We start from the raw sequence: 22,086 nt of genomic DNA on the forward strand, positions 1-22,086 counted from the left end.
CTGAGTAGAATCTGATCTTGATTATTGTAAACGACAAACTTCCAACTCCAGCCCTCCTCCCCAAACCCCACCATCACCCAAGCAGGAGCCATGTCTTATGGGTGGAGGAGCCCATCACCTCTGGAGAAGTTTGGGGATTCTACCCTCTCCCACTTCCTCCCGGCCACCCTGTTCCTTGTTCCCCGCTGTCCCTCTGGTCTAACCTCTAGGGTTAAGCCCAGAGTGGTGGGAAGAGTTGCGTCCCACGGTCACACTGGGCGCGCTCAGTGGCAGAGCGGGCTTCGGCCGGACCCAGGCAGCCTTGTGCGCGCGCCGCGGCTGGGAGCCCGAGTGCGCGCAACTCAGGGGCCGTCGCCGCCGCTGGGGCCGAGGACGCGGCTTCTCTGCTCGCCCGCCCGGGACGCCGCGCCACCCGCCCCCTGCAGCCTGTGTTGCAGCTGCCGGCCACCGGAGGGGGCGAACAAACGTCAACCTGTTGTTTGTCCCGTCACCATTTATCAACTCTCAGCACCACAAGGAAGTGCGGCCGCCACCCGCGCGCGGAAAGTTCAGCATGCAGGAAGTTTGGGGAGAGCTCGGCGACTAGCACGGCGGGGCGGCCCGGGCTAGCGCAGGGCGAGCGTGGGGGCCAGAGCGCGGCGTGGTCCTGGGAGCCTGTCCCGGCTTTTTCTTGGAGCGACGCTGTCCCTAGGTCGCTGATCCCAATGCACCGGCTCATCCTTGTCTACACGCTAGTCTGCTCAAACTTTTGCAGCTACCGGGACACTTCTGCAACTCCGCAGAGCGCATCCATCAAAGCTTTGCGCAACGCCAACCTCAGGCGAGATGGTAAGAGACTCAGATTTTATTTTTTTAATTAAGTAATCACGTTTTTTGTTGTCATCATTGTTGTCCCACACCCCTTTTCAGTCTTTCATATGAACCTTGGTTGTGTGTATGGGCGGGTGGGAGGGGGGGAGGGGGAAGAGGGGTCGGGTCCTTTCTCCAGTCCCGAGAAAGCCCCTTCTTCCGGAATGGACAGAGGGGTGTGGGACGCGTGCCTGAGGGGATCGGATAGGTCAGGTGGCTCATCTCCCTGACCCTAGAGAAGTCATTTTGGTGTCCAACAGTCAACTGATGCTAGGATCCCAGAGTTGAAGAAAGTTGCAGGCTGCGCCGCACCACGGTCAGGCTCTTAACCTTTTGGACTGGAAACACGGATAGATGGGGCATTTGTGATAGGTGGAGGGACTCAAGAGTGGCTTTCTCTGGGTGATTTATTTTTATTTTTCTTAAGTGTGGGGAGAGGGAATGATTCATTTCAGAGGAAATGATAGCTGGAACAGAGTGACAACTTATTTATGTATTATTTATGTTGAGGAGACTGCGGTGTGCAGTATGTTGCCCTTTTCATCCCCAGAGTGATTTTTCCAGTCGAGTTCAGCGTGGCTCAGAAACTCAGAGTCTGGGAGGAAAATGCCTTTTGGAGTTTTATCTGTATCCCAGGGGGACCTGGCTTCTGCTATTAGTTGTCTTGCATAGAATTCTTTCCAACTGTTTGCAAGAAGCAAAGCTCTTTAAACAGCTCTCCTAAGCAAGGTCCCAAGCAGGCTTGTTTGTTTTCCTTTACTATGGAGGACACCTGGGTCATTGGATCCCAGCGATTTTAATTGCGTTTATTGACTTTCTGGGCCTCCACCAAGGTCTGATTTATTCCTGAATTCTCAAGTACAGCTGATGTTGCCAATAATTTGCAGCTGTTTCCGCCATCTACCTGAACTGACCCATAGGTTTTTGTGTTTGTTTTGTTTCCCTTCATCAAAAATATCTTTCTTTCCTTCTGCTTGCTTAAAGTTCTAACAGATCTCCTAAGGAGATCACCAAGCTATTCTTAATGGCTTCACTCTTGGAGCTGGCAACATTTGACCTCTGGTAATTACATATTAGCCTTCTTATTTTCTTATCAGTTTCTCTCTTGGTATGTCCTTAATTTGGACACCACGGAAAGCCTTCTGTGCTTTGAAACAAACAAACAAAAACTTTATTATATTTTCTGATGGCAAGTATGCTGTGTATTTCAGTGTGCTAAAGTCATCTGAAGTGGAGGGGGTACAGGGAAGGCACAGAGTAACTTCCAGGCAGAAGGTCACCCTGTATTTATAGAATTACCTTTTCACAGTATTTTGTGTAAAATATGCTAGCAGTGCATTTTTGATAACCCTTCATCTTAGTGTAAGCACACAATTTTCTTATTAATTTTAAAAAAAAGGTTTAGGCTCAAGACTAAACTTTTATAGCTTTGTTTCACTCATTAATGTTTCCACCAGGGACAATCTTCTACTCATTGAGTTTTTAGATTTCTTAATGTTTGCACTTAATGTGCCCTTTCAGCTACATAGAGTAAAATGCCATTTATAATTTGTATGACTTCATAGCGGTAATTTTGTAATCCTTAGCTTCCCAAGTATGAGTTACAAGAAATCAAGGACAGAAAATGAAAAGTATGTAACCATTGCCCATTAACCCAAGATTCTGACTAAAACCAAGTCATGCAGCTCATATCTCTGTTTTTTGGAAAAGAATAATCTCATTTTACTTTTTGCTGTTAAAACTCTGTACATCTATGTAGTCTATACGAGAAGTGCTAATGCTTTATTTTATTAAAATTTGAAAACTACCCTGGATTTATTTCTTCATATTTTAGCTAGAGCTGTTTTGCAGTTACAGCACACATACACACACACACTTTGATTAGTTCAGATTGCTCAGTACTTAACTCAGTGTCAATCTCATTTATAAACAAGGCTAGGAAAGGGGGAAAGGTAGTTGGATTAAAAGAAAATTGTTGTATACAGAGTAAAAATAATTAACACTCATAGTGAACTTTTAGTTGGGGGAATTTTCAAAAGGCAGCTTATTCTTGTTATAGAGAGACATTCTCTAAAAAAGGTAATATTGCCCCAAAGGAAAGCAGTTGGATCTTAGGAGGTGAAAAAAAGTCTTAGAAATTACAATGGTTTGTGGTCCTCCAAAGGGTCAGTACGTATAAACAGATATACAGTACATCTGTAGTATTAGCAATTCATAGGGAACAGATGTGATTAGAAAAAAAAGAATGTCTAAAAAGGCTTCTTAACCAGGGGAGTGACGATATGAAGAAAAGGTTGCGAAACACTGTTGTAGAGTTTTGGTGAGAGAGTAAGAATAAAGGGTCTTTGAAAAAGTTTAGACATCCACTGGGAAATTTTAATGGCAACAATTGAGCTGATGAGAGAAAGTAATAACTTATTAAATTAAACCCTTGTTCTGATTCCAGACATTTTAAACTTGCTCTCTCAAAGTTCCTTAATGGCTCAATAAAGGGGCCAATACTCTTGATCCGATTAAGACAGGGTATAAGTTTGCGGAGGACATAAACAGAGAATACAATAAGGGGAAGATAGAAGATAAAAGTTTCCAAACATTAATTTAGGGTCCTTAGAAGACCTGGCCCTCAGATTACAAATTGTAGGAAATCTAACAAAAGATTAGATATGGCCCTTACTAGGGGTTTCGAAACCATTATCTAATGACGGAACTGTCTTTACACTTGAGGGCCATCGTTTTGTCTCTGCTGACCCTGTTAGCTGCTGCCTAATGTTGGGGTTAAGAAAGGAAGAATGATGACAGGCATCCCCTGTTCTTGGCATGAGGTATGTTGGATCCTATCCAGCCTGATACAAAATCTTGATTTTTGGTCTCCCAGTACCTAATAGCTCCAGGTAACTGAAGTAGTTAAGAAATGAATTGGAGATAGAGTGTGAAGGTTGGTAAATGATAGTCTCCTTCTACCCAGTGTAGGAGGCTGCTCTGTTGCAGTCTCCTGGCCTTTCAGAACTCTTCATCACATTATGTTCTTGTTCTAAAAGGGATGTCTGTAGAACCCTTGCCAGCACTTGCAGAATGACAAAAGGTGACCCAAGGAAGAGGGTGGTTGAATTTGGTCCCTGTCTCCAGGAGGAAACTAATAGGTATAGCTAAGAAGAATTAAAATATAACAGTTTGCAGTGCTTAATTGAGTATTTATGCTTCCTTATATCATATTTGTTATTCTTTCTCAAACTGATTTACTTTTGAAACCCATTCCTGATCCAACTCTTAGCACAGAGAAAATCTTCCTTTAGCAATAGCATCTACATATTTTTATTTTAGTGCCTGTGCAGTTGATGCTTTTGTTATAATAACTGGCCACAACTGGTATTTCTCAGAGTGTGAATCAAGAAGTGTGAAGGTAGCAATTAACTGACAGTATTGCTTACTTATTTTTAAATCTAACTAGATAGAACTTCCTGCTTATGGGGTTAAGATTACAGATGCACTCTTCATTTTCTTGACCCTTTTTTGCTTTCAGAAACTACAGGTGTTGGTGGTAAATTATTCTGAATATAGTTCTGTTTTGTTGTTTAGTATGCCAGGACTTGAATTGTCTATTGTCTATTATCATTATCTTGTGACTGGCCTGCAGTTTTAGTAATTGTGGTCTGAGATTCTTTTTTAAGTGGTCAAGCTTATTTCTTAAATAACATCAGTTTCTATTGTCCTCACTGATGACAGCACACTGACTTTGGTGCAAAGATCAGAGCTTAAAGGAAAGGCAAAAATAAAACAGAGGGTAATTTAAACAAATTAGTTTTAAAGTGTCTGAAAGCTAAGAATCACATTAGTGTCTAAATCTGAGGTTCTTCTGTATTTATATTTTTCTGTTCAACTCTAAGTGTATTAAGGCTACAGAGCGTAATGGAGATTACATATTTTAAATGCAACATGGCTTTGACTTGCCACCATAGGTTATGTTACTTAATAGAGGTTCTTTTAAAGAGGTGAGTTTAGCCAGATATCTCCACAGTGTATAGTGGAAGATGCCATAAGGTTGTGAGTTATACTAATAACCATTGTGTGTTCATTGAATGACAGTGATTTTTGAATACAGGATTTTTCCCTTTCAGCAAATGAAAGCAAACCTTTATTGTTTTAGTACAATAGGGTCAAACAATGGAGCAATGTCCCCAGAGTCACTTACATGGGACTCCTGAGCATATGTGGTCTCAGAGAATCCCGTCATTCTGAGAGTCTGGAGGATATAGACATTTATGTCTCTGTCCTTGAGAGCTGAGTCATGATGCAAGTCATCTTCCTTCTGGAACTTACTCTTGAACTTTCTTTGCTGAAATGATATGATTAGTGTAAAAAGGCATTAGCTGAACATTTTAATAAAATTCTTCCTGTATTAAAATAGGAGCCTAGTTCAAAATTTCTAAATTTAAAGTGCCCAGTGCCTGGATATCACTGAGGTCCCCTCACCCTGGAAGCCCCTCTGCAGCGCAGCATACCAGATATTGGATTTTATTAACTGGATCTGAGGTCTCATTAGGGACACAAATCACAGAGGTAACCTGGTTAGTGTTTGACAACATTTTAAGTTATTTCAAACTTCTACATTTCAGAATTTATGCAATTTTGAAAGGGACTTTTTTATATAACTTTTACGTGAAGGACAGTTTCAGCAAAAAGCTACAGGGGGATGATATACAGTAGCAAAAGGAAAGAATCCAAGACAAATGCTGCAGCAAAAATGTTCTGACTCCCCATATAGTATTTTAGGACCAAATGTAAGTCCTAAATAAAGGAATAAGCCCGTGAGACACTAAAGTGCAAAAGTGCACAGACAGGAAGAAATATTTTCTTCCAAGAATTTTTTTTTCAGAATAAGAATGAAGCATGCCTTGTTTCTTACAAGCATTGATGATGAATATAGTAATATATCTTTGCTCTTCACCCTGATATGCTGACATTCATTTATTAGCTTTAATTTTAATAGATTAATACTGTGTTTTTTGTGATTTGTGCCGTGTGCAGACAGGGAGGTCATAGCACATGAGCTGTCCTTCATTATGAAGAGTGATCTTTTCCCAAGTTTGGGGTTTTTTACTTGAGCACTTTTTGTAGAGTGTTTATAAAGACGGACAGTTTTGGGTGCAGTGCTTTGCCTATAAATATGAGCCAAATGTGATTTGAAACCTTGTATGTTAGGACTCTTGATTTTTGAAATTTGAAATCTAGCATGCCTTCTTTGGACTGAGGGAGCTCAGTGACAGTTCTCTTGAGTGTGGGCTCTGAGAATGGGTTGAATATGCTGTGTTAGTTTTGAACAAGTCATTTCAGATCCGATGTGAGAAGCTGCTGCTAAGCTCTGCATTTTGCTGAAACATTTAATAAGCTCTATATAGCAAGAGACTACTTTTTCAGAATTTCACTATTCAGCAGCTTCAACTATGTAAAATGCAACCAAATGAACTAATATATGTGCAACAGATCCACTTAAAGGCCAAATGAGTGTCACAACGTGTATAAATGAGGTCATAAAGTTCCTGTGGTAGACACTTATATACCCTTTTCCTTTACTTTCCATGTAGCTCTATCTCACTTGCATATGTGGTTTCCCTGTCCACAGCACAGCAAGAGCATGGTGTTAGACTAGAGAACAGGACTGGTTCGATATATTCACACTACTAGCATTGAGAAGTGACAGCTAGTAGTTTTCCTGCTTCCTCTTACTTTTTTCAGGCTTCAAAAAGCATTCATAAGACCTGAGCAAGCACAGCTGGCTTAGGCTTCTTATTGAATCAGGTGAGAATAGTTCCAGCTTGCAATGGACTGAATATTTATTTGTGTCCCCCCAAAATTTGTATGTCAAAATCCCAACCCCCAGTGTGATGATCTTAGGAAGTGGAGCCCTTGGAAGTTGATTAGAATCATGAGAGCAGGGCCCTCATGAATGAGATTAGCGCCCTCATAAAAGAGACCCCAGAGATATCCTCACCTCTTCCACCCCATGAGGAGACAGCAAAAAAACATGGAATCTGCTGGACTTCCCAGCCTCTCAGACTCTAAGAAATACATATCTGTAGTTTTAAGCCCCTCAATCTGTAGAATTTTGTTACAGCAGCCCCAATGGTCTCTAACCTCTTTCTGTATGTCACCGGGGAAGTACTATATTACAGCCCAGTAAAACTGATGATTTTAGAGGATGTTCTTGAGTCATAAAGGAAAGTTTAGATTGTATGTTTAATAGGTTTACCAGGATCATAAACTGGAAGTGGTATTAGCTTATGTATATATGGATTTCAACCAGAAAATTGACAGTGCTTACTATGACAACCTTGTGGAAAAGGACAATTATAGTCTGGATAATCATGGACTGTTATTATCATTCTTTTAGTGATAACTAATAGATTTGTGTTAGCCAAGAGGGAGGTGAACAGGAATTTTTATCTGCATTTTGGATTAGACCCTATTGGGTTCAGGATTCTGAATAACTTGAATGAAGACACAGAAAACACATTTACTTGCATATTTTATCTGGAAAAAATAGTTAACAGGTTGAATTAGATAGAGTTTGGCTGATTTTTTCTGTAAAGGGCCAGATAGTAAATATTTTAGGCTTTCCTAAAGTCATGAGGTCTCTGTTGCAACTATTCAACTCTGCCATTATAGCATGAGAGCAGCCATAGGAATTCCATAAATGAATGTGTGTGGCTGTGTTCCAATAAAACTTTATTTACAAAAACAGGCAGTGGGCCTGCAGGCTGTAGTTTGCTGACTGCTGAATTAGAGAACCTACATGCTCTTAGGTTGAAGTGATGGGCTGATCCTATCAGAACGAAATTCAACAGGGATAAATGCAAAATCTAGCTCTTTGGTTAGAAAATAAAAACAACTGCATAATTACAGAATGGAATAACTTGAATTAACTTCAGTTTATGCTATGCTAGATAGAGAGATAGAATGATAGATAGATAGATAGATAGAGATATGTCTATATCTTTATCTTCTAACTGGTTTAGTTGAACACAGCTTATGCTTCAACAAATGATGTAGCTGCTAAACAACAACAACAGTGTAAAACTGGTATTAGTGTTAATACTATGTCGGGATCAGGGAGGCAGCAGTGCTCTTATAAATTAGACTCTGTTCAGTCGTGCATGAGGGTGTTGTGCTCTTGGTCTCTCTCCTGTGCAGGATTCCACCTCTTTCTGACTCCTTCAAACCCATGCCCTAAACCCACAGAGTTTACTACTCTCCTGTATTTAAACTTTCCCTTCTTATTTTCTCCATCCTGTTAGCCCACACATATGTTTAAGTGTCTTTGCATTCTCCCACAACATATATAATTTGTTTTAATGTTTTTCTTCATTTTATCACCATATAAACTTCTTCGGTCTCACCATGCCTTACTGTCTCTACTTCTTGTTTCCCTTACCCATTGCAGTTTGAAGTCATCCCTACCACTCTGGGTGAGGTCACTGTGATCTGTAGCCTCCTTTGTGATCATTCTTGAAATGATCTCTTCCTTTGGTTTGACACTACCCCTCCTTTGCCTTAACTATTCCTAAATGTAAGTTTGAAATGGTGATAGAAATAAAGCCAGAATTAACATAGTACTTACTTTAGGTTCTTTGGAGAAACAAGATTAGAAAAGGCTTAAAAAGTGTATCTTATGTTTTGTTCTGTCTCTGTAACCATTATGAATAGTGAAAGAAGTGGGAAAAATCTTAGAATATAATTGGGATCTTGTTAATATAAAAAGAAACAACGTTTAAAGTTAAAAAATAATGTCATATTATAACCTATCAAGCTCTACAATTGAAGCATTTTGGAGGTAGATATGTACATATACATATATATAAACTTATAATATTTAAAAAACAGAATACTTATACTATAGAAATATGACATTGAATAACCACATAGAAATTTTCCCGTATATCATTGAGTGCTCTTTTACTTATTTATTTTTTTGTCTCCTTGGCTGAGTCTTCATCTTCCTGTCTGCCCTTAAGGCTCTGGCCTTAGCCTTATCTTCTCACTTTTCCTCACTGTTAGTCTCAAGAGGATCTTAGTTTTTCCAGAGTGTCAGTTGCTACTTATATGTGAATGATGTGTAAATCTATTTTTACTGCTTCTGCTGTTTATTGAGCTTTTGATCTTTTTATTTCACTTCTTGAGGTCTGCAGTGGGTGATCCCACTGGCACTTAAAGGAAATGCTCCAATTCAGTAGGCCTCAGAGTGAAATTATCAGTTTTTTAAAATATTGGGTTATTCATCCAATGGTGAATTCCTTAGCAGTATTAATCCTTTTGTTGTTTTTCTTCCAGACACAACATAATTGTTTTTGAATGAACTATTGAGTGAATGTGCTGACCAGGTATCACATTTTAGACAGGAATTGCACCACCCTATGTAGCCTTTTCTGACTCCCAATCCTCCCTAGGTAGAATTGGCTACTCCTTTGTTTTCCCAATGTTTCCATGGTACATATTTATTTACAAATCTGCCATCTGCTGATGTGAGCATACTTGTTATATTTAATGAAGCTGTGCACCTCATTGTCTGTTTCATTGCCTGGCACGTAGGACTTCTCCTCAATAAGGTTTGAAGAGTCAGTAAATCAACCAATCACTGTCTTCTGTTTATGACTGGTATTTGGGCCACATGATCCCTATCAGATTGTAAATGAATGGGAGCAAGGATGTTTAAACTCTGAATCTAGGGTGACTGTAAGGTTTCTGTTAATTGTCTGGATGGCTGTTTGTATTATTGAACAGGATACGGATTAGAAGAGGAGGAACAGATGAGGGAAGGTCATGAAGATAGAAAATTAATTTGTGGATACTTTAAGCTTTAGGAGCTTGTACAATATCCATGTGGATGAAATCTAGAGGAGGGAGGTAATAGAGAAGCACTCATTTGCATGAAATGCATGCACAGTGAACATGAAGTAATCAACTATGTACTATCATGTTTTTAAAGTAAGTGGTCGAAGTGAGAGAGTGGCATGGACACATATACACTACCAAATGTAAAATAGATAGCTAGTGGGAAGCAGCCACATAGTGCAGGGAGATCAGCTCAGTGCTTTGTGACCACCTAGAGGGGTGGGATAAGGAGGGTGGGAGGGAGACGCAAGAGGGAGGAGATATGAGGATATATGTATACGTATATCTGATTCACTTTGTTATAAAGCAGAAACTAACACAACAATGTAAAGCAATTATACTCCAATAAGGATGTTAAAAAAAAAAAAAAGGATGTGGAGAAAAGGGAACCCTTGTACACTGTTGGTGGGAATGTAAATTGGTGCAGCCACTATGGAGAACAGTATGGAGGATGCTCAAAAAACTAAAAAAAGAACTACCATATGACTCAGCAATTCCACTCCTGGGTTTATATCTGAAAAAAACACCAACACTAATTCAAAAAGATACATGCACCCCATTGTTCATAGCAGCATTATTTATAATTGCAAAGATGTGGCAACAACCTAAGTGTCTATCAACACATAAATGGATAAAGAAGATGTGGTGTATATGTACAGTGGAATACTACTCAGCCATAAGAAAGAACGAAATTTTGCCATTTGCAGCAACATGGATGGACTGGGAGGGCATTATGCTAAGTGAAATTAAGTCAGACAGAGAAAGATAAATACTGTATGATACCACTTATATGTGGAATCTAAAAAATACAACAAACTAGTGAATATAACAAAAAAGAAGCAGACTCACAGATATAGAGAACAAACTAATGGTTACCAGGGAAAGAGGGAGAGGCAATATAGGGGTGGGGGAGCGGGAGGTACAAACTATTGGGTGTAAGATAGGCTGAAGGATGTATTGCACAAGATGGGGAATATAGCCAATATTTTGTAATAACTGTAAATGAAAAGTAACCTTCAAAAATTGCATTAAAAATTTAAAAAAGTCAAAAAAAATAAAGTGGTATTCATGATTGTGGGTGTATAATACTAATAGCTGATATTCCTAGAGTTCTTATAACATGACAAAGTGCTTTCATAGCCATTATAGACAGTGGCTTGGTATGAAGAATTGGTCATTTCTAAATGACTTAGTTGAAAATTTCAAGATCACATATACTTTTAGACTGCTGCCTTAGGCATAAGCATGACACTTTGGGGTTAATTTTGGACTAATATCAATGAAATGTGGAGAATTTTCAACTGTTTCTCCCCCACGCAACACCCCTCCCCCTCACACCCCGGCCAAAAAAACCTCACACATACTCTGACTAGAATCAATCCTTTTTGGTATACCTTTCCTTTCCAGAATTAGTATTTGAGTACTTTTACGTGAAGTTCCCACTACTTAATAAAAGTTCAAAAGAAAGAAAAAGAAATAAATTAAGGATCATGAAACAAGTCTTAAGGTTCAGTCAGGATGATTGACTATGGAAAGCTAAGGAAAGAGTAATGCATCTCCATTCTGTTTAAAGATTTATCTACAGAGAGAGAACATGTTCACGCTATTTTACTGAGGATTAAATAAGAGAGTTGCTATTGAATGGAATAAAAAAAGTATACATTTCCTATGAAAACAAAAAGTCCATAGATGAAGTTGCTAAACATGGAATTAAAAGATTTTTAGATAGTTGCTAATTAAAAAAAGAGAGAGAGAAAGAGAGAGATGGTGTGAGAGCTATTTGGAATTTAGTTTAAGTACAGCATATGCAGAGATTATTTAAATACCCCAGGAAGAGCCACTGTGGCTTTATATTGTTTTCATTCAATTCTTTAGTTTACTACTTTTCACCAGACCCAACTGCAATAAACATAAACACTACTCATTTGTTCAACATATATTTATTAAGTACTGACTACATGGAAATCTCTGGATGAAGCACTGAGGCAGAAACAGTTAAACCTAGGGCACACTCTCTATTCTGTTAAAGCTTATACTTCAGTTGATGAGATAAAGTATTCATGGCAATAAACAAAGGGCAAGACAGGGCCATCTGTGTGCCGCCATCATGTTACTTTGTTGTTGTTTTTTTTTTTTAAATACTCTGTCCTGTTGACCAAATTGTAACTGTAAATCATCTATCCTAATATTTAGTTCAGAAAAAAATGATATTGATTAAGCTGTTGTTGAGCACAGTACTATTTGAAGATTGAAAGACAAATCCTTTATTGGTTATTACTATTACTGTTATTATATCAATTAAGATTTGAGCAGAAAAGTAACTTTTAATTGTAGAACTGGGAGTCATACGTTCTTGGTTTTAGATTTTAGGCTAAATATTTCTGAACCATAAAAACAAATATAGGGGCTCACTTACCTACTCAGGAAGACTTGACTTTTTAACATGTGATATGCACTATGATTATTTGACCACTGGATGGCAGCAGAAAAAAGACAGCTTTGTGCATCCTTTTTTTTTTTTTTACTCCCTCTCTTGGTTGGGCATGTCAGTTCAACTAGGGAAATTTTATATTTTCCAAATACATTGAAAAGAATAAACTACAAATCATGGTAATCTGTCATTAATATATAACTATTGTAGTCCATATGACCTCAATAAATTTTAAGTATAATTAAAATATGTTGAAAATACATGACTATTTTACTGCTTTGTACCCTTTACTCATCTAGTTTGCATGTATAAAATTCCTGAAAGTCCAATTTAGAAACATTGATTAATTGAAAATCATTTTCTGAACAACAGTTGCATGTGCACAGCCACTGGTTGACAAATTTCCTTTGAGTGCATGGCCAGCTAGTTGGCCACTCTAGACTTGCAGTAAGTCCCTGGAGACTCCTCATTACTTGTCAGGTGAATGGGTTTATCAAAAATAAGTTACTTTGGGGGACAAAAGCATTATTATGATATCAGAAGTGAGAAGTCATCTTCTCTGAACGTTGCAGTTTCTGAGATCCTAAGGAGACACAGGGCAGAGTGGTGAGCATGTAAAAGTGTAGGAACATGAAACCTGCAGCTCTCTACCTAGATGCAGAGCAGTAATCAGTTATGGGTGTGCAATAGCCACATAATTCCACATTAAAAAAATTTGGTTGTGTTCATCCAGCTTTAATAAAAATTTCAAAGTGGTATACAAAAATGACCATTTTTAGTGAATGCTTTAGGGCAGATTGGAAAACTATGTATTGGGGTCTGTATGAGGCTGAATAATGACCCTCATGTCCTAATTCTGGTACCTAACTGCTATGTTCTATGGCAAAGACTCTGCAGATGTGATTTAGCTTAGGATCTTGAAAAGGTGAGATTATCCTGAATTATCTCAATGGGCCCTGATGCAATCACAAATGCCCTTATGGGAGAGAGACCTAGGGAGATTTGACACAGGCAGAAGAGAGGGCAGTGTGACCACAGAAACGGAGATTTGAGTGCTGCTGTGACCACAAGCCAAGGAATGCTAGCAGCCACCAGAGGCTGGAAGATGCAAGGAACAGATTCTCCACTCGAGCATCCAGAAGGAGCAAGACCCTGCCAACACCTTGATTTTGACTCTTTGAACTGATTTCACACTTGTGGCCTCCAGGATTCTAAGAGAATAAGTGTGTGTTGTTTTAAGCCAGTAAACTTGTGGCAATTTGTTACAGTACTCACAGGAAACTAATAAAGGGTCTTTGATGTGAAAGATGAATGGTTGAACTGCTTACTTGTTGAGCAGTTTTCTAACTGTAAAATTTCATTGGCCAATAAAGCTGTATCGACATTTTAATGGTGCATTTTGATCTCTGCCTTTGAGAATTCTCTAGTAAGACAAGCCTTACTTCTGCCCTAGTTCCATATCAGAATATTTAGGAAATTCTGGTTCCAAATCTTATCTATTTTTCAGATAAGATTAAGTCCTGACATGATGAAAAGGACAGTGATCCTATTTCATCATATTTTCATTGATTCTTAAAATTTTCCCTTAACCTAAATATGTCATTTATGCATTTGTTGGCTCATAGTTTATTCATTTGTTTATGCCACAGAGTTTGTCGTGAGACTATTACGTGTCAGTTTCTATACTAAGTTCTGGGGCAAAGTGTTGAAAGTGATGTGATAATAATTATTTTGTTAATTAACTATATGATAATCATGTGATAATAGCTACCATCCACAGAGTACTTATTGGTATGGAGAGTATCCTGATGTAATATGATATGTGTAAGTGCAATGATGATATTGTATGTTAGGTGATGGAACATAGATATTTCTAGATGACATATTTGCAAATATTAGGATTATTAGAAATTTGGAGTTTAGGACAGAGTCAGAGAATTCCAGTTGAATTTCTGAGCCCAGTTCCCTTAGCTCAGATTGAACCCAATTCTCACCACTGTAGGCCATCATTGTCCAACAGAAATATAATGCAAACCAATGTTATTTTAAAAACTTTAGTAACCATATAAAAAAGTAAAAAGAAAAGCATGAAGTTAATTTTAATAATATATTTTATTTAATCCAATCTATATCCAAATATTATTATTTCAATGTTTAATAAATATTTTTAAAATACTGATTTCTTTTTATATTATTTTTATCATATTGAGCCTTCAAAATATGATATACATTTTATATATACATATAACACATACTATTTCAGACTAGTCACATTGCAAATACTCAGTAACCACATGATGCTAGGCATTACTGATTTGAACAACACAGTATCTTAAGATTATTTATGTAGACAAACACAAGTTATCACTGGTGTTTTTCCAACATAAAAAAATATTGAACTTATGAAAACTATATCTCCCTCTCTTTGTTGCAACGTGTTTAAATTGACTGTGTCACTTTTTAGGGAGATTAATAATCCAGCATGGGCAAGTTTTATGTGGTTTATATTTTGTTTTCTTATATCAACATCGTTAGAGTTGGCATTTCTGTTTATTTTCATGTATACTCTTAAAAAAACTTTTTTTGCAGTCATCTCGTAAACTTACAGTCAGCCGGGCTACTCAGTTTATATTATATGCAGGTGCAAAATTTCTGATATTTGAGAAGCTTCTTTTGAAAACAGCAGCTGGCACTTCATTTCTCTGCTATGGATGGAAAAAAGCTGTGTTTAACCAGCACTGGTTTTCCTTTTCATTTACAACTTAATTTGACTTAGGTAATGATAACATTCTCTTTTTATCACTTGACCAGTTTAAAGAATTACTCTTTCTGGCTGATCAGTAAAAGATCTGTAAAAAACAAAATACTGCTAGGTGTTTGGGAGGGGGTTAACCTATTATATATTTGGTACAGATTTTTATTAAATTACCCATATCTCCTTGGCTTTAGAAGCTTTGGACAGCATATATTTGGAGCATGCCTTTTTGTTAAGGAAAATTAAATGTTATGAAAACTGTTGTTTTGCATTTTAAAATTTCAGATCTATCATTCGTTTACTCCGTGGCCAAGAAGTGAAAGGTGATTAATAAAAGTTATTACAGAAATATAAATAATTTCTACTTTTCCTAAGTGACATATTTCTACCAAGCTTTTGGTTGGGTATTTGTTGGCATGGCCTTTTAATCTGTTTGTAATTTGGGCAAGCAAAAGTGTTCTATCAAGTAGAATGGCTTGTAAGGGTGTACTTTTTTTCCTTAACTGATTTTAGAAACATCTCGTTGGATTGTGTTCCTGTGAGAGGCTTATATGCAATGATGTTATGTAAAACTCTCATTGCTGTAAAATTTATTTCTTTCTGTGGGGGTTGCAACCTGAGTTGCCCATTTTGATGTCTCATCCCAGGAAGGACCTCAGCATGGTGTACCTAGTTTTCAAAACAAACACCCAAGATTGGAAAGGCTAAGGAAGGCTAAGAAAGGCACTGCTTCATGAGCTCAGAATCTCTTCAACAACTCTTTATGTCAAGACACAGCATGACTCTATTGTTACGGAAAAACTTTTACTCATAAGGCACTTTTTGTTTTCAGTGAAGAAGTGGTTTTGAAACAGTGACTTTTTTAGTATGCCCTCGTGCACCCTTCTCACTTACCTCTACTTGAAATTGTATCATTCATTTTTATTTGTGCATGTTCTTTATCCTCCCAAGAATCTAAGCTCTGTTAGGATAGAGACTTTGTCTCTTTTATTCCCTACTGTATGCCTGGCTCCTGGAATAGTACCAGGTGTATAGGAGATGCTCAGTAAGTATTTGCTAAATGATTGGATGAACATCAGCAGAGTGCAATTCAGGTGAAGCTCAATCTTGAAGCAAGAGCAAGGTGTCTGTGGGTAGCAGTGGTGGACCGACTTGGAAGCTAATGAAACTTAAGCTTCAGGGTCCTTCCCTTACTAGGTCCCTTCCAAGGCCCTATTACCTAATTTTATATTTATAATATAAAATGATAGTTTTCTTGAAGAGAGCATCCCAAAATCTGAATGATTCCTTGGTATTAAGGTACATATCTTGCCATTTGAGTTTATTCTGAAGAAATGTGAAAATATCTTCTACCAGATAAACAAATTAGTACAGCAGGACTCCGTTACCCCAAGAGCTGGCTTAACCACATGGTCTAGTCTTAATTTAAAACATTCTGACAGACTAATGAGCACAGTGATTGCAGTGCTTTTGTGTTACTTCCCTTGTATGCATTTTTGCTTCCATGATTGAGACATATATACATATATATATACACACACACCACGGGTCTGTTGTACAGCAGTCCCCCCTTAACCACCGTTTCTCTCTCCATGGTTTCAGTTACACGCAGTCAACTGCGGTGGGAAAATGTTAAGTGGAAACTTCCAGAAATTTAAAAAAAAACCCACAAGTTTTAAATTGTGCGCCATTTTGTGTAGCATGATGAAATCTCCTGCTGTCCCACTGTAGTCCGCTGACAAAGTGAATCATCTTTTTGTCCAAAGCCCTTTAGTCACTCAGTAGCCATTGTAGGTTATGTTGAGGTATCATAGGGCTTGTGTTCAAGTCACCCTTATTTTATTTAACAATGGCTCCAAAGCCCAAGAATAGTGATGCTGGAAATTTAGATATGCCAGAGAAGTCTTAAAGCACTTCCTTTAAGTGCAAAGGTGAAAGTTCTCAACTTAATAAAGAAAAAAAATCATATGCTGAGGTTGCTAAGATCTATGGTAAGAACAAACCTACTATCTATAAAATTGTTAAGAAGGAAAATGAAATTTTGCTGGTTTTACTGTTGCATCTCAAACTGCAAACGTTAAGGCCACAGTGCACAATAAGTGCTTAGTTAAGATGGAAAAGACATTAAATGTGTACAATAAGATATTGAGATAGAGTAAGAGAGAGAGAGACCACATTCATATAACCTTTATTACAGTATATTGCACATTCATATAACCTTTACTACAGTATATTGCTATAATTGTTCTATTTTATTATTATTGTCGTTAATCTCTTACTGTACTTAATTTATAAATTAAATTTTATTATAGGTATGTATATGTAGGAAAAACAGAGTATATATAGAGTTCCATACTAGCCATGGTTTCAGGCATCCACTGAGGGTCTTGAACTGTATCCCCTGTGGATAGGGGAGACTACTATATTTGTTCCCAAACATATGTCTTCCAGTTGTACACATTAATGTAATTACATAATTTAAATATTGTGTGACACAACAAAACAAAGGAGAGTTTTGTTTCCAAAAATATTTAATTGAATACTTTTTCCAAGCTTTAATGATGAGTTCCTAAAAAAATATGTTGTTGAGTTAGGTATGAGTGAGACAATTGAACTATTCTCCAGAGTGAAAATAAAATAAATCTAAGAAGCCTGAAGGACTCCATCTATAAATTACTTCATATGTATCTTTAATTTTTTTTCTACTTTCAAGAAAGAAAAATTGGAAATTATGGATGAGTTATGGACATGGCTTATTCAAGAAAGATTACAAAGATTTTATCAGTATGAGACATACTGAAAGAAAAGATCTTTGTACTTCATCAGAACTTGGTCACTGGAATGCACATTTTTATGTTTAAGCTAAAATAAAATATAAAACTCTCCATTTTAACTGGTGTTTTAAATTGATCAATCCATTGCTGTTTCAGCTATGTTGATAAGAGGGTTCCCAATGTGTATACAGAAAAATAATGTCTTAAAGAGACACATATATTGTATAATAGAGCATCCAATTTATACTAACAGAGGTTAATGAAATTTATTATTATGAAAAGGAATTCTAACCTGATGAGAGGCTGTATGGAATAATGATTAAAGATAGCAAGACCTGAGCTGAAATCCTGCCCCTACCACTTGCTAGCTACGTATTCTTGGGAAATTACTCAACCCCTCTCAGACCTCAGAGATTGAAAACAAAAAACAAACAAATAAACAAAAAAGAGAAAAACACCTATATTATAAAGTGAATGTGAAGATCAGTTACTAGATGGAGAGCTCTTAACACAATGTTAAAGAAACAATACTTAATAAACAATAGGGTATTTAGATATCTGCATTAAGTTGTTTATCAGGGTTTTTTCACATTTCAACATTTTTTCAGAGTATACATTAAATAATAAAAGTTGTACCTTACTACAAGTAGTAGTAATGGCTATTTCTAGAGCATGTTTATATGATGACTTCATAGACTCACTAAATTTTAGGGCTGGAAGGCTTCTTTGAGGTAGGCTAGGCCATCTTCTTGCTGTACGGTTGATGAAACCATGGCACAGAGAGAAGTGCAGTGACTTGCCTAAAGTCACACAGTGGATCAGATTCAAGTAAAAGTTTTCTAACCTCTCATCTGTTACTCTTTCCATAGTATCACAGATGCCTCATGTCTATTGTTAGGTATGACAACAGGCAATTTCAGTAAAGACTGGAGATAAGAATGAAAGAAAGTGGCCTCACCAACCTCTTATTGATTATATCATCAATACTGTCTATCTTTCCCTCCAGCACTGTGTTCAGTTTGGGCTTTTTTATGGCAAATATAATGGCTATAATTTTTTTTAGCATTTTGAACTAAAAAGTAGTGATAAGAATTGAGAATTTGTGATTCTTCCTTTTTTTTTCTTCTTTTTTAAAATTTTATTTATAATCTTAACCTTCAGTGTTCAGCTTACTGGAGTATTTTTAAGTCAAAGATCAAGGTAGTTTGCATCCTGTTCAGGAGAGACTTGATTTTTTAGCAATCTGCTTTCTGTATATAAAACATGAATCTAAATAAAGTTGAAAGTCAGGATGAAATCCACTTCTGAGTTGCCAATCAAAGCTTCCTTTAACATCTAAAAGCAATATATACAAACTAGGCTTAAGAGAAAGGACAGAAACTTAAGCTCCCTTAAATAATCTTAACTGAGTTTTAAAAGTAGACAAATCAGTTTTATAATGTAACCAAGGAAAAAAAGTAAATCCTTTCCTGGATTTTAAGTAGCACTTTGGAAGTGAGTTTTGCTTGATTTATCAGTCATTTACTGAATGTTTACTGAATATCTAGCCAGGCACTTTAGCTGCTAGAGATGTGCTGGTAAAAGAGACATGATTCTCCACCATGGGAGTTCATATGGTGGGGAGACTGTCAAGGCCAGTAGATTGTAGGCACCAGAGTAACTGCCTTGAGCTAAACAAGCCAAGAGAAAACTGAGGGAGGAAACTCCATCCCAGAACCAGTGTAAGAGTGGTTCCCCAAAACTCTTCCCCAAAATGCTTTAGTTGCTTCAAAATGTAAATAATGCCTCCAAGGATAGAATTATATAGGTGAAACCAAATCCTGAAGTCCAATCAGCAGCCAGATTTCGTATTTTCATAGAGGCCAATATCAAATAAGAATTCCACAAAGGACAGGGTTTCTGCTTTATTCTATAAGCATTGACTCAAGATCCCTAATTCATGTTTCCTCTTCTCCAGTGTGTTCAGAAACGCATAGGCCTGACATAGATATTTGTTTTAGTATAAATCTTATTATCTAATTCATGAGTTTCTAAAACAGCCCCAGCAAACAATTCCTGATCTGGAGGTATTCCTAATACCAAAAGGAAGGTACAGCTTCCTATCCAAAAAAAAAAAAAAAAAATCACATATGAAAATATGGTGGACCTTTTAAAATAGCATGTTTAGTAGAGAAAGCAATTAATTTTCTTTACAAAATATTAATGATAACAACACCCTATTCTTGAAATATGCACTAGAAAGAAAATCTCCATAGTGCCCTAAAAATGAGGCCATCATCTTCCAGGGAGCTGTTGGAGCTGTGTGATCTCAAGACCATGTGATCTCAGTGAGACATATCGCTGTGAGAGAGCAGCTCTCTTCCCTGGAGAGTTCCCTGTCATTACAGGAATGATTTCCTAGCCTCACTCAGGATACCCTGACAGCAGGTGGTTCTGAATCCATAATGGAGATGCGGTAGCAAGGCCCACATCTTTGCTCCTTGATGCATCATAATGTTGGCTACTACAGAAGGCATTGGCTGTGTTGAGTGACTTATGGACAGTCTACATTTTCTAGAGGATTTTCGAGGAATAACCATCACTTCTTGGAACCCTTTCCCTTTCTAGTCACAAAGAAGTTCTTAGGCCTTAGATTTTTTCTAAAGCATGGTCAATCACATCTCAAACTCTCACTTAACTACATCAAGAACTTAGAGACTTGGTGATAAGAGAACTCACAGAAGACTTGAAAACTCATTGATTTATTTGACAAATAATTACTGAGCATCTGTTGTTAGTAAGGCACTGCACTAGGTAGATAAGATGGAGATTTAAACAATCTATTAGATCATCTCTACATTTATATATTATGTATATATTCACACACACACACATATACCCAGATGCATGATAACATTTTACATATATGTATATACACAGGTATACACATACCTGCACATTTATCTGTTCAAATGTGTGTTACACATATCATAAATATGTTCATACATGACCTAAATATATGTGATCTCATTAATGTGGCAGTGTTAATTATATATGGTAAGTGTTAAAATATGATGCTATAACAGTTCTAATTAGGGAGAGTTACTAACCCCAGAGAATCAGGAATCCTTTTATGGAATAGAAAATGGTGTTTGAACCAGACCATAAAGATGGTATATTTTCTAGGGCTGTTGTATCAAATTACTACAGCCTTGGTGACGAAAACAACAGGAATTGATTCTTTCGCAGTTCTGGAGGCCAGAAGCCCAACAGCGAGGTGCCAGCAGGGTGGCACAGCCAACAGTGGCTCTCGGGGAGAATCTGTTCCCGGCCTTCTCTTGGCTGCTGGCTGTCCTGGGCTGTGGACACATCACTCCAGACTCTGCCTCCCTGGTCACACTGCCTTCTCATCTGTGTGTTGACTATCTCTTGGCTCCTTTTATAAGGACAGCTGAGATTGTATGTAGGACTCAGGTGAATAATGCTGTACAGGGTAAACTCCTCAAGGTCTTAAACTTAATCGTATCTTTTGCCATATAAGGTACTAGTCACAAGTTTCTGGTATTAGAGTGTGGACATATCTTTTGGGGGACCACCATTCAACCCCCTACAGATGAGAACCTTTCAAAGGCTGAGTTTGAGGAGAGCATTACAGGCTGAGAAACTAAACTAAGCAGAGATGTAGGGGCAGGAAAAAGAAGGCGTATCCAGTAACAAGGAGGAGCGTCGGAGAGCAGCAGTGTGCAGAGGAGAGGGGAGAGGGAAACGAACAAGGGTCAGGGGCCAGGCCGCGGAGGCCTTGTGCTCCTGGGCATCCAAGTTAAAATGATGGGAGAACCAGTGAGAACCAGATAGGACTCTGTTAACATAGTGAGACCTCACCAAAGCCTACATGGAGCTGTTAGCCATGAGAATAGAAAGGAAGGGAGAGATCTCAGCAGTAATTTAGATTCCATTGAAGAGAATTCCAAATGTATGGATAACTGGGAGAGGGTTAGGGACATTAACATTAACAAACATTAACAACAGTAGGGACATTAGAAGATTAAAATGATGGTTGGGTCTGGATGTGTTGCTTCAGTTTCCAGCATGACATCCAGAGGGAGGTGCAGTTAGAAATGTGGAATTGATCTCCAGAGTGTTTGGCATTGGGGTTAACTACACTGAAGGGTGAGGCTCCTGAAGGATGAAAGGGAAGGGGAAGAAGAAAATGTCTCTAAAGTTACCATCCTTTAGGGGTTAGGGGAACTAAGCTTCCTTTTTTTGTTATATTTTAGAAAGTATACTTTTTGACACAGAGGATTATTTAATGCACAGGATTTTTCACACACTGATTGTAAGTGAGCTCAATCTCTTTTTGTCGTGTCTACTGGAATACTGTTATGTGAATGTTGCTATGATTCTCTGCATTT

General features: G+C 37.7%; 1 protein-coding gene across 2 annotated transcripts in view; it reads left to right on the plus strand.

Moving 5' to 3' along the window:
* Positions 1–352: 352 nt before the first annotated feature.
* PDGFD (platelet derived growth factor D) overlaps positions 353–22,086 on the plus strand; it is a 230,294-nt gene continuing 208,560 nt past the window's right edge. For both annotated transcript variants that reach the window (XM_061202621.1, XM_061202622.1), the window contains exon 1: positions 353–828. In XM_061202621.1, the coding sequence (XP_061058604.1) occupies positions 705–828 (124 nt within the window). In that variant the 5' untranslated portion in view covers positions 353–704. The remainder of the gene's footprint in view (positions 829–22,086) is intronic.

Source organism: Eubalaena glacialis, chromosome 10 (assembly GCF_028564815.1).
Source record: "Eubalaena glacialis isolate mEubGla1 chromosome 10, mEubGla1.1.hap2.+ XY, whole genome shotgun sequence".
In the NCBI taxonomy this organism is placed as follows: Eukaryota; Metazoa; Chordata; class Mammalia; order Artiodactyla; family Balaenidae; genus Eubalaena; species Eubalaena glacialis.